Source organism: Staurois parvus, unplaced genomic scaffold, assembly GCF_062004578.1.
Source record: "Staurois parvus isolate SC_StPar_1 unplaced genomic scaffold, SC_StPar_1.0 ptg001000l, whole genome shotgun sequence".
Taxonomy (NCBI): domain Eukaryota; kingdom Metazoa; phylum Chordata; class Amphibia; order Anura; family Ranidae; genus Staurois; species Staurois parvus.
This window is the reverse complement of record NW_028318796.1, coordinates 70,001-82,957: the sequence shown is the minus strand read 5'-3', so window position 1 is coordinate 82,957 and position 12,957 is coordinate 70,001. Positions and strand designations below refer to the sequence as shown.

General features: G+C 48.5%; 1 protein-coding gene across 2 annotated transcripts in view; it reads left to right on the top strand.

The window, feature by feature from the left end:
- Positions 1-1,981: 1,981 nt before the first annotated feature.
- LOC149441361 (membrane progestin receptor delta-like) overlaps positions 1,982-12,957 on the top strand; it is a 33,921-nt gene continuing 22,945 nt past the window's right edge. Inside the window, exons 1-2 of one of the 2 annotated variants that reach the window (XM_089657437.1) lie at positions 2,096-2,252; positions 12,866-12,957. The exon at positions 12,866-12,957 is cut by the window's right edge and continues 49 nt beyond it. In XM_089657437.1, coding sequence (XP_089513563.1) covers positions 12,956-12,957 — 2 coding nt within the window. In that variant the 5' untranslated portion in view covers positions 2,096-2,252; positions 12,866-12,955. Of the gene's footprint in view, positions 2,253-12,865 lie in introns of both variants that reach the window. The other variant, XM_089657438.1, reaches the window with a different exon arrangement.

Here is a 12,957-nt window from a genome sequence, read left to right as displayed (position 1 = left end):
ATTTTACCCGGGGCGTGAAGACTTTTTATATCCGCTGTATGTGAGAGTCTCTGCTCCTGAAATCCTCTGCGCTGCTGGAGGACTGACTCTGGGTGGAGGATCCTCTAGGCGAGGCTTTTCTAATCGTATTTACGAAGCAGATTTATGTCTCCGAGATTCTCAGAAAAGAAAACAAAGACCACTTCACAGCTCCGCGATGACTCGGCTTCTCTGCTTCAACGGGAACTGGAGACACTTTGTACCATAATGAATGCCATTCTCCAGACCACAAACAACTTGTAACCTGCAACTGGTGACCCAATTACAGCCTGCCCTGCGAGACGGAGCGATGCTCTGCAGATCCCTAGAGGGGTCAGAGATGGGATAATCTGCAGAATATATCAATATGGATCTGTCAGGAGGGGGATGGGATGGAGCGATGCTCTGCAGATCCCTAGAGGGGTCAGTGATGGGATAATCTGCAGAATATATCAATATGGATTGGTCAGGAGGGGGAGGAGACGGAGCGATGCTCTGCAGATCTCTAGAGGGGTCAGAGATGGGATAATCTACAGAACATATCAATATGGATCCATCAGGAGGGGGATGGGGCGGAGCGATGCTCTGCAGATCCCTAGAGGGGTTAGTGATGGGATAATCTGCAGAATATATCAATATGAATCTGTCAGGAGGGGGAGGGGATGGAGCGATGTTCTGCAGATCTCTAGATGGAATAATCTGCAGAATATATCAATATGGATCTGTCAGGAGGGGGATTTACAGAGCGATGTTCTGCAGATTTCTAGAGAGGTCAGTGGTGAAATAATCTGCTGAATATATCAATATGGATCTGCCAGGAGGGGGATGGGATGGAGAGATGTTCTGCAGATCTCAATAATGGAATAATCTGCACAATATATCAATACGGATGTCAGGAGGGGGATGGGACGGAGCGATGTTCTGCAGATCTCTAGAGCGGTCAGTGATGGAATAATCTGCAGAATATATAAAAAAATAAATAAATATTGATCTGTCAGGAGGGGGAGGGGGCGGAGCGATGTTCTGCAGATTTCTAGAGAGGTCAGTGGTGGAATAATCTGCAGAATATATCAATATGGATCTGTCAGGAGGGGGATGGGAGAGAGCGATGTTCTGCAGATCTCTAGATGGAATAACCTGCAGAATATATCAATATGAATCTGTCAGGAGGGGGAGGGGATGGAGCGATGTTCTGGAGATCTCTTGAGAGGTCAGTGGTGGAATACTCTGCAGAATATATCAATATGGATCTGTCAGGAGGGGGAGGGGACGGAGCGATGTTCTGCAGATTTCTAGAGAGGTCAGTGGTGGAATAATCTGCAGAATATATCAATATGGATCTGTCAGGAGGGGGATGGGACGGAGCGATGTTCTGCAGACCTCTAGATGGAATAATCTGCAGAATGTATCAATATGGATCTGCCAGGAGGGGGATGGGACGGAGCAATGTTCTGCAGATCTCTAGATGGAAAAATCTGCAGAATATATCAATAGGGATCTGTCAGGAGGAGGATGGGATGGAGCGATGTTCTGCAGATCTCTTGAGAGGTCAGTGGTGGAATACTCTGCAGAATATATCAATAGGGATCTGTCAGGAGGGAGATGGGACAGAGCGATGTTCTGCAGATCTCCAGATGGAATAATCTGCAGAATATATCAATAGGGATCTGTCAGGAGGGGATGGGACGGAGCGATGTTCTGCAGATCTCTAGAGAAGTCAGTGATGGAATAATCTGCAGAATATATTGAATATGTATCAGTCCGGGGACATGGGATGGAGCGATGTTCTGCAGGAATCTTTCACTCCTTCACCAGGTGCAGTTTTCAGTCCAGGTAGAACAACTGAAGTAAATGCTGGGGGTCTGGCCTGTGGGGGGCGCTCTGTAGTCCGGGGTGCCATGAGCGGTGCACGGAACGCAGGCCTTGGGGCTCACAATGGTGGGTGTGGATCAGGGGGCTCAGCGATGGGGCCCGGTGACAACCATACAAAGGGCTCCCTCACAGCCTGGGATCTCCTGACTGGAGGCCACTGGCCAATGATTGGAGGGAGGGAGAGGGATGGGGAAGGGAGGGGGGCCCTTGGCCCCTGTCCAGGAGCTCAGCCAAGGAATGTAGTGCTAGAAGCTCTCGGTGGAAGCAGATCTATTCCTTCCCATCCCCAAAAAAACAGCCTTCCCATCCGCAGCACGCGGCGGCCGAGGGGGACCCATGAAATCGGACGCCGCAAGGATCAGGTCAGTTGGGGGGAGGGTGATGAAGGAGGGGGGGGTAACAAAAGCTTGGCCCCGTATTCACAACCAAAAAATTGTCGGGGCCCATCGCAAATTTTGTAACATTTCATCAAATTTCTTTCTTAAGCGTTTCCAGGTGGTGCTGTCGCTGCTCATGAGGTGGGCCCCCCCCCACCGACCTGGGGGGGGGGTACCATGGAGCAGAACCTGGGGGGTACCACAGTGCACCTGGCCGGTCCCGACATGCGGCGACTGCATTCGTTTTCCTTCATTTCCACCTGGTGATCCTGCCGCACTTCCTGTCCTGGTGACCACGCTCACTGTACTGAGCCTTGCAGCGTTGTCACCGGGACTACAGAGCACCTCCACCCTCCAGGGAGATGTTCTGTAATCCACAAAGAACAATGGAACAGGTGAGAGCGCAGCACCGGCAGAGGGCGCAGGGAGAGGCCAGGTTTCTGGCGGGATCAACAGGTATTTTTTGCATTCTTGGAAGAGAAGGAAGCAATACAGCTGGGGGGGCGCTAAAAATAGGCAGCTGAGCCGCAATTTTAGCCACCACCGACTGCCCACCTTAAGCTGCCAAGACAGCCGGACCGGGTTGTACAGCTGTGACTGCAGAAAAAAATGTAACTCCTTTTGGGGAAAGTGGCTGTGCTGCAACCTCTTGCAGCAGAAGGTATACCACCTGTACGGGAATGTGGCTGTGCCGCAACCTCTTGCAACAAAAAGTATACCACCTATATGGGAATGTGGCTGTGCCGCAACCTCTTGCAGCAAAAGGTATACTACCTATATGGGAATGTGGCTGTGCCGCAACCTCTTGCAGCAAAAGGTATACCACCTATATGGGAATGTGGCTGTGCCGCAACCTCTTGCAGCAAAAGGTATACCACCTATATGGGAATGTGGCTGTGCCGCAACCTCTTGCAGCAAAAGGTATACCACCTGTAAGGGAATGTGGCTGTGCCGCAACCTCTTGCAGCAAAAAGTATACCACCTGTAAGGGAATGTGGCTGTGCCGTAACCTCTTGCAGCAAAAAGTATACCACCTATATGGGAATGTGGCTGTGCCGTAACCTCTTGCAGCAAAAAGTATACCACCTGTAAGGGAATGTGGCTGTGTCCCAGCCTTTTGCAGCAAAAATTATACACTCTGTAAGGGAATGTGGCTGTGCCACGACCTCTTACAGCAAAAATGAGACATGAGCATTGTATACATGCTATGACTGCTGAAAAAATTCAACCCCGTTAGGAAATGTGGCTGTGCCGCAACCTCTTGCAGCAAAATTCAACCCCTTGTTAAGAAATATGGCATTGCTGCAACCTCTTGGAGCAAAAATGATACACCCTGTAAGGGAGAGTGGCTGTGCCACAACCTCTTGCAGCAAATATACACCCTGTAAGGGAATGTGGCTGTGCTGAAACCTCTTGCAGCAAAAATGATACCCCCTGTAAGGGAACGTGGCTGTGCCACAACCTCTTGCAGCAAATATACACCCTGTAAGGGAATGTGGCTGTGCTGAAACCTCTTGCAGCAAAAATGATACCCCCTGTAAGGGAACGTGGCTGTGCCACAACCTCTTGTATCAAAAATGAGACATGAGCATTGAGCAAATGAGAAAAAATTTGACCCCGTTAGGAAATGTGGCTGTGTCGCAACCTCTTGCAGCAAATATACACACTGTAAGGGAATATGGCTGCACTGATACCTCTTGCAGCAAAAGTTATACCCCTTCTTAGGGAATATGGCAGTGCCACAACCTCTTGCAGCAAATATACACCCTGTAAAGGAATGTGGCTGTGGTGCAACCTCTCGCAGCAAAAATTCAACCCCTTGTTGGGAAATGTGGCTGTACCACAAGTTCTTGCAGCAAATGTTTTACACTCTGAAAGGGAACGTGGCTGTGCCACAACCTCTTGCAGCAAAAATGAGACATGAGCGTTGAGCAAATGAGAAAAAATGTGACCCCCTGTTAGGAAATGTGGCTGTGCCACAACCTCTTGCAGCTAACATTATCCCCCTTGTTAGGGAATATGGCAGTGGCATTTGTGGGCGGGGCATTTGTGCTGGGGGAGGGGATTTCAGCAGAGGGGCGGATTCTTACTGGGAGGAGGGGTAATTTATGCTTTGGGGGCTCAATTGTTGGGGGGCCATTTGCTGGCATTAATGCTCATACATCTTGGAGGGGGGGAGGGGCGTATGTTTGCCCCACCGACTGTACAATCTTCTCTATAAACAACCCATTCAGATTGTATCGAATTGTTGGGCGGGGCCGGCCGTACATCGATCAAACGCCGAACTAATCTTCGTTGGAATTTGGCACCATTGAGCGGGCGTGCAGCGACTTCCGCGCGGTCATCGGATTCCAGCGACCGGACATTTTTTGAAAAAGGGAAGGAAATTCGAATCGATCGTCGGAGAGATACAACCGAAGAAGAAACGAGCTGCGAGGTGCGACACGGGAAGAAAAATAAAAAATATTCCCGACCAAGAAAATTCTTTTCTTTAGCAACTCTGAAGGCGGGGTTGGCTGAGTTTCGAAATCAATGGTGGCGCCATCGCAAGGCGCAAAACGTCCGATTGTCTAAAGTAAAATTCGATTGGAATTCGACCCTTGTATGGCCTGTTTAATTCTTAATGAGGGGGTGCTGCGGCTGCACAGAGAAGCGCAGGATCTGGAGGAGGAATTCTGTCCTCCTCTCTGCTGCTGACTGCTGAGACAAAGCCGGGGCAGAGACGAGGGGAGTGCCGAAGCTGCAGGAGAGAGGAGAACAGAATTCCTCCACCAGATCCTGCGCTTCACTGTGCAGCCGCTGCACCCCTCGTCTCCGCCTCCTCCGGTCTCAGCATTCAGCAGCAGAGAGGAGGACAGACTTCCTCCACCAGATCCTGCACTTCACTGTGCAGCCGCTGCACCCCTCGTCTCCGCCTCCTCCGGTCTCAGCATTCAGCAGCAGAGAGGAGGACAGACTTCCTCCACCAGATCCTGCACTTCAATATGTAGCTGCAGCACCTCCTTGTCTCGCCTCCCCTGATATCAGCATTCGGTAGCAGAGAGGAGGACATAATTCCTCCACCAGATCCTGAGCTTCACTCTGCAGCCACAGCACCCCCTCGTCTTCACCTCCTCTGATCTAAGCATTCAGCAGTGGAGAGGAAGACATAATTCCTCCACCAGATCCTGCACTTCACTGTGCAGCCACAGCACCCCCTCGTCTCCACCTCCCCTGGTCCCAGCATTCAGCTGACTCCAGCCCTCCTGTGGTCCTCCTTCAGAAACTGCACTTTCTGATTCCCAGCTCCACCCCCCAGCTCTTTCCGGCAGCAGAAGAAAGGAAGGTCTCAGCATTCAGCAGCAGAGAGGAGGATAGAATTCCTCCACCAGATCCTGCACCTCTCTGTGCAGCTGCAGCACCCCTTGTCTCTGCCTCCACCGATCTCAGCATTCAGCAGCACAGAGGAGGACAGAATTCCTCCTCCAGATCCTGCACCTCTCTGTGCAGCTGCAGCACCCCCTTGTCTCAGAGAAGAGGACAGAATTCCCTCCACCAGATCCTGCACCTCTCTGTGCAGCTGCAGCACTCCTCGTTTCTGCCTCCACCAGTCTCAGCATTCAGCAGCAGAGAGGAGGACAGAATTCCTCCTCCAGATCCTGCACCTCTCTGTGCAGCCACAGCACCTCTTTATTTCTGCCTCCCCTGGTCCCAGCATTCAGCTGACTCCAGCCCTCCTCCAGACTCTGCACTTTCTGCTTCCCAGCTCCGCCCCCAGCAGCAGAAGGTAAGGGGGGGTGCACTGTGATGTAAGGGAAAGTGGGGGACTCCTGAAACACATGAAATGGCCTAGTGGGCCGGGTTCAGTCGGCACACGTGTGGTAGATCAATATCCGTTCAACCACAGCGCCCCCACATGGATCCAAACTCAACTGCGGAACTAGACGAACGTTGATCCATGAATGACCGATCAGAGCCTACCTAGCCACGCCTCCCAATTTGTGTCCAATCAGAACAGTGCGCTTCAGGCAATATTGTACGCATTCGAGAAGGCGGAGAAATCAACAACACTGTAGTCACAATGTATCAAGTATTAGCCCCGCCCTCCAGATCATATGATTCAGGTGCTCCAATCTCCTCCCAATCATATGATTCAGGTGCTGCAATCCCCTCCCAATCGTGATTCAGATGTTCCAATCACCTCCATATCATGTGATTCAGGTGTTCCAATCCCCTCCCAATCATGTGATTCAGGCGTTCCAATCCCCTCCATATCATGTGATTCGGGTGTTCCAATCCCCTCCATATCATGTGATTCAGGTGTTCCAATCCCCTCCATATCATGTGATTCAGGTGCTCCAATCCCCTCCCAATCATGTGATTCAGATGTTCCAATCCCCTCCATATCATGTGATTCAGGTGTTCCAATCCCCCCCATATCATGTAATTCAGTTGCTCCAATACCCTCCATATCATGTGATTCAGGTGTTTCAATCCTCTCCATATCATGTGATTCAGGTGTTCCAATCCCCTCCCAATCATGAGATTCAGGTGTTCCAATCCCCTCCATATCATGTGATTCAGGTGTTCCAATCCCCTCCTAATCATGTGATTCAGGTGTTCCAATCCCCTCCCAATCATGTGATTCAGTTGCTCCAATCTCCTCCATATCATGTGATTCAGGTGTTCCAATCTCCTCCATATCATGTGATTCAGGCGTTCCAATCCCCTCCCAATCAAGTGATTCAGGTTCTCCAATCCCCTCCCAATCATGTGATTCAGGTGTTCTAATCCCCTCCCAATCATGTGATTCAGGTGTTCCAATCCCCTCCATATCATGTGATTCAGGTGTTCCAATCCCCTCCATGGACACAGGTGTATACAATCAAGCCCCTAGGCATGCAGACGGCTTCTACAAACATTGGTGAAAGAATGGGTCGCTCTCAGGAGCTCAGTGACTCCAAGCGTGGTCCCGTGATAGGTGGCCACCTGGGCAATAAGTCCATCCGTGACATTTCCTGGCTACTAAATATTCCACGCTCAACTGTTAGTGGGATTATAACAAAGTGGAAGCAACTGGGAACAACAGCCAATCAGCCACCAAGTGGTAGGCCACGTCACATGACAGGGTGGGGTCAGCGCATGCTGAAGCGCGCAGTGCGCAGAAGTCACCAACTGTCTGCAGAGTCAATAGCTAAAGACCTCCAAACTTGGTGTGGCCTTCAGATGAGCCCAACAACAGTGCGTAGAGAGCTTCATGGAATGGGTTTCCATGGCCGAGCAGCTGCATCCAAGTCTTACATCACCAAGTGCAATGCAAAGCGTCGGATGCTGTGGTGTAAAGCACGCCGCCACTGGACTCTAGAGCAATCCCAATCACCAATGACCAATCACGCTTCTCTGTCTGGCAATCCGATGGACGTGTCTGGGTTTGGCGGTGGCCAGGAAAACGGTACTTGCCTGACTGCATTGTGCCAAGTGTAAGGTTTGGTGGAGGGGGGATTATGGTGTGGGGTTGTTTTTCAGGGGTTGGGCTTGGCCCCTATCATGGGGCACTATTCCTCCCACTGACACCAATGATGGGGCACTATTCCTCCCACTGATACCAATGATGGGGCACTATTCCTCCCACTGACACCAATGATGGGGCACTATTCCTCCCACTGACACCAATGATGGGGCACTATTCCTCCCACTGACACCAATGATGGGGCACTATTCCTCCCACTGACACCAATGATGGGGCACTATTCCTCTCACTGACACCAATGATGGGACACTATTCCTCCCACTGACACCAATGATGGGGATCTTTAGACCACAGCTTATTCGATAGATATGACAGAGATTGTATATAATACAGACCTTTCCCCCGATTGTATGCAGAGCCGCCCCCCGCCCCCCAGGTTTTATCGCCCGCTCTAATCTAGCCGGGGATCGGGCCTGCGGATGGGAGAACTGAGGCTCCTTTGTGCGCAGCATACCAGGCACGGCCGTTCTCATGGCCTCCCGCTGCAACCTGATCTGAATGCAAGGATCAGAGCTCAGCTCCCACCGCAGGGGGGCCCGGGGCCCCTACCCACCCCCGCCACACCCACATAGGAGCCATCGCACACTCGCTTCCCATTGGCTGCAAGATTCCAGCTCTGCGTGATTGCTGTTCCATATTTCCATTATCGTGTTACATACGTGTAGCGGCTCCCTCTACTGGCCGCCAGTATACCCGTCCCTCAATCCCCCCAATCAGCAGGATGGGTCACCTGCTGACTCGGCACCATCCACAGGCAGCTTCACTCCTCCCTACATCAGCCTGCTGCAGCATCAGGAGACATTTCCTCAGTCTCCTCCCCCAGTGATCAGAGTGTACATTGTAACTTTGTAGAAGGAGGAGGAGTCATTTCCTCAGTCTCCCCTCCCCCCAGTGATCAGACTGTACATTGTAACTTTGTAGAAGGAGGAGGAGTCATTTCCTCAGTCTCCCCTCCCCCCAGTGATCAGACTGTACATTGTAACTTTGTAGAAGGAGGAGGAGTCATTTCCTCAGTCTCCCCTCCCCCAGTGATCAGACTGTACATTGTAACTTTGTAGAAGGAGGAGGAGTCATTTCCTCAGAGTCCCCTCCCCCAGTGATCAGACTGTACATTGTAACTTTGTAGAAGGAGGAGGAGTCATTTCCTCAGTCTCCCCTCCCCCAGTGATCAGACTGTACATTGTAACTTTGTAGAAGGAGGAGGAGTCATTTCCTCAGAGTCCCCTCCCCCAGTGATCAGACTGTACATTGTAACTTTGTAGAAGGAGGAGGAGTCATTTCCTCAGTCTCCCCTCCCCCAGTGATCAGACTGTACATTGCAACTTTGTATCCAGTCACATAGTGAGAGTCTGCAGCAGGGGGCTGATCTGTGTCAGACATTTGTGATGGCAGTCAGGAACTGTGTTCTGTTTCAGATGCTGCTGCATGCATTGACACACCTCCATAGATCCAGTCTGTCTGGTCAGTAGGGTCACTTGCTGACTCGGCACCATCCACAGGCAGCTTCACTCTTCAGTCAGACAGAAGGTGAATCCAGAACAACTTCACATCAGCTAATTGAAGTGCGGAGGAGGTTTGTCCGGTCTTAGTGCGGGAAACTGACGACCTGCCTATGTCCCGCCCCCCGAAAAACGAACACTGACAGAGAGAACATGGAGGAAGTGGGAAGGGGCTAAACTAACTAGCACTAAACAGGAGGGGAGTCAGACTCTTAATGGGAACGAGGTTGTTAAGGCAATAAGGGATGTAATTACATCAAAAACAAAAAAACAACAAACTTCCCAGAGCTATTTGTCCTGTGAAACTGTCGGGGGGAAAAAAACGAATGTTATTTGGCTATTTCCCTTCCAGGTTGAATGTTATTCCTGAATAAATAATAGGCGATTGCCATGGGAAATAATCGTTTCTTTGCTACGATCGTTCTGTGTGAATGGTAAAAAAAAAAATCGAATGTTCTTAGGCTATTTTCTCTCCAGGTCGAATGTTATTCGTTGATAAAGAATAGAGTGAATAAAAAAAAACACATTATGGCCACTAGATGGAGCTGGTGGTCAAAGGAAATCATCACATATTTCCTATGATCTTTCTGTGCGAGTGGCGTCAAAAACGAATGTTATTTTTTCTCCAGGACGAATGTTATTCATCCATACATTATAGAGTGAATCAGGGAAATACCACATTATGGCCTCTAGATGGTGCTGATGGTCAAAGGACATCATCACTTATTTCCTATGAATGTTCTGTGCAAATGGGGAAAAAAAACGAATGTTATTCAGCTATTTTCTCTCTAGGTCGAATGTTATTCCTTGATAAAGAATAGAGTGAATCAGGAAAATACCAAATTATGGCCACTAGATGGAGCTGATGGATAAAGGAAATCATCACATATTTCCTATGATCGTTAAGTGCGAATGGCATCAAAAACGAATATTATCAGGCTATTTTCTCTCCAGGATGAATGTTATCAGGCTATTTTCTCTTCAGGTCGAATGTTATTCCTTGATAAAGAATAGAGTGAATCAGGAAAATACCAAATTATGGCCAGTACATGGAGCTGATGGTCACAGGAAATAATCACTTATTTGTTATGATCCTTCTGTGCGAACGGCTATTTTGTCTTCAGGTCGAATGTTATTCATTCGTACATTACAGAGTGAATCAGGTGAATACCACATTATGGCCTCTAGATGGAGCTGATGGTCAAAGGAAATCATCACATAATTCCTATGAATGTTCTGTGGGAATGGGGGAAATAAACGAATGTTAATTGGCTATTTTCTTTCCAGGACGAATGTTATTGGGCTAATTTCTTTCCGGGACAAATGTTAGTCGTACATTATAGAGTGAATCAGGAAAATAGCACATTATGGCCAGTAGATGGAGCTGGTGGTCACAAGAAATCACCTATTTCCTATGATCGGTCTGTACGAATGGCGTAAAAAACAAATGTTATCAGGTTTTTTTCTCTCCAGGTCGAATGTTATTTATTCATACATTATAGACTGAATCAGGGAAATAGCACATTATGGCCACTAGATGGAGCAAATAAGGGATTCTTTCCTATGATGATCAGCTCCATCTAGTGGCCGTAATGTATTTTCCTAATTCACTCTTTTTTTTTCAATGAATAACATTCGACCTGGAGAGAAGAATAGCTTAATAACATTCGTTCTGGACGCCATTTGCACAGAAGGATCATAGCAAATATGTGATGATTTCCTATGACCACCAGCTCCATCTAGTGGCCATAATGTGTTATTTCCCTGATTCACTCTATAATGTATGAATGAATAACATTCGTCCTGGAGAGAAAATAGCCTGATAACATTTGTTTTTGACGCCATTCGCACAGGACGATCATAAGAAATAGGTGATGATTTCCTTTGACCATCAGCTCCATCTAGTGGCGGTAATCTCCTGATTCACTCTATATTTTATCAATGAATAACATTCGACCTGGAGAGAAAATAGCCTGATATCATTTGTTTTTTACTTTGTTCACATAGAACAATCATAGGAAATAGGTGATGATTTCCTGTGACCACCAGCTCCATCTAGTGGCCATAATGTGGTATTTTCCTGATTCACTGTATTTTTTATCAATGAATAAGATTCGACCTGGAGAGAAACTAGCCCGATAACATCAGTTTTTGATGCTGTTAATGTTCGTTTTTGTCCCCATTTGCACAGAACCATGTTAGGAAATATTGTATGTGATGATTTTCTGCGACCATCAGCTCCATCTAGTGGCCATAATGTGCCCTTTCCCTGATTCACTCTATAATATCCGAATGAATAACATTCGATCTGGAGAGAAAACAGCCTGATAACATTCACTTTTGACATCATTGCAAATAGGTGATGATTTCCTGTGACAACCAGCTCCATCTAGTGGCCATATTTTGGTATTTTCCTAATTCACTTTATTTATTTTTTTTTAATCAATGAATAACATTCGACCTGGAGAGAACAAATCCTGATAACATTCGCTTTTGACATCATTCACACAAAACGGTCATTGCAAATAAATGATTATTTCCTATGACCATCAGCTCCATCTAGTGGCTATAATGTGCTATTTCACTCTATAATGTATGAATGAATAACATTCGACCCGGAGAGAAAATAGCCGGATAACATTCGTTTTTGACGCCATTCACACAGAAGGATCATTGCAAATAGGTGATGATTTCCTGTGACCACCAGCTCCATCTAGTGGCCATAATTTGGTATTTTCCTAATTCACTCTATTTTTTTTTTTTAATCAATGAATGACATTCGACCCCGAGAGAACAAAACCTGATAACATTCGCATTTGACCTCATTTGCACAGAATGATCCTTGCAAATGCTGATGACTTTCTGTGACCGCCAGCTCCATCTAGTGGCCATATTTTGGTATTTTCCTAATTCAATCTATTTCTTTTTTCAATGAATAACATTCGACCTGGAGAGAAAAAAGCCTGATAACATTTGACTTTTCGACAAAACAAATGCACCAGTAGTCTCCCAGGACAGATTTTTGATAAAATTCAGGTTTACCAAGTGAAAAGGGACTGAAGTCCTTCGAGGAACCAGCGGAAATTTGATGTCTGGACCCCGTTGGCCGCCTCCCGCCGGAGCATAAAATTGTTGTCGGGACAGCGGCGGGGGGAGGGGTCTCAATACACGATGAGCACAGCGGGAGACGCCGTGTAGCATGGATGGAGGAATCGGTGAGCGGCTTTACTTTACTGCAATGGCGAAAAGATCAGAGGGGGCTGTGCTGCGTGGCGGGGCTGTGCAAATCTGAGGACTGGATGGACAGAAATAAAAAAAAAACCTTTGTCTCAGAAATCATGTAGGGATTGGCCCGATGGGATGGGAACGATGGGAAATTCAGCACAGAGCGCGCTCCCGCCGCGCGGGATCAGAGAGCGCCCAACATCTGGAGTTCATATGGAAGGTCTGACAGCGGGGCGGCGGCGGGGAGTTGACATTGGCAGGGTGTGCGGCGGTGCTGTGCGCTCTCTGCTGCTTCCTGCGTCTTCCCTGCCGCGTCCCTCTCTGTCTCTGAATGTCTGACTTCCTCCCGTGTTCCTCTTCTGCAGAGCGGATGTTCGGTGGGGGACCGGAGCCTGGATCGGGGCTGTGAGGGAGCCGACAGACGAGCCCCCGTGCCAAGCTGTCCATGGTGCAACAT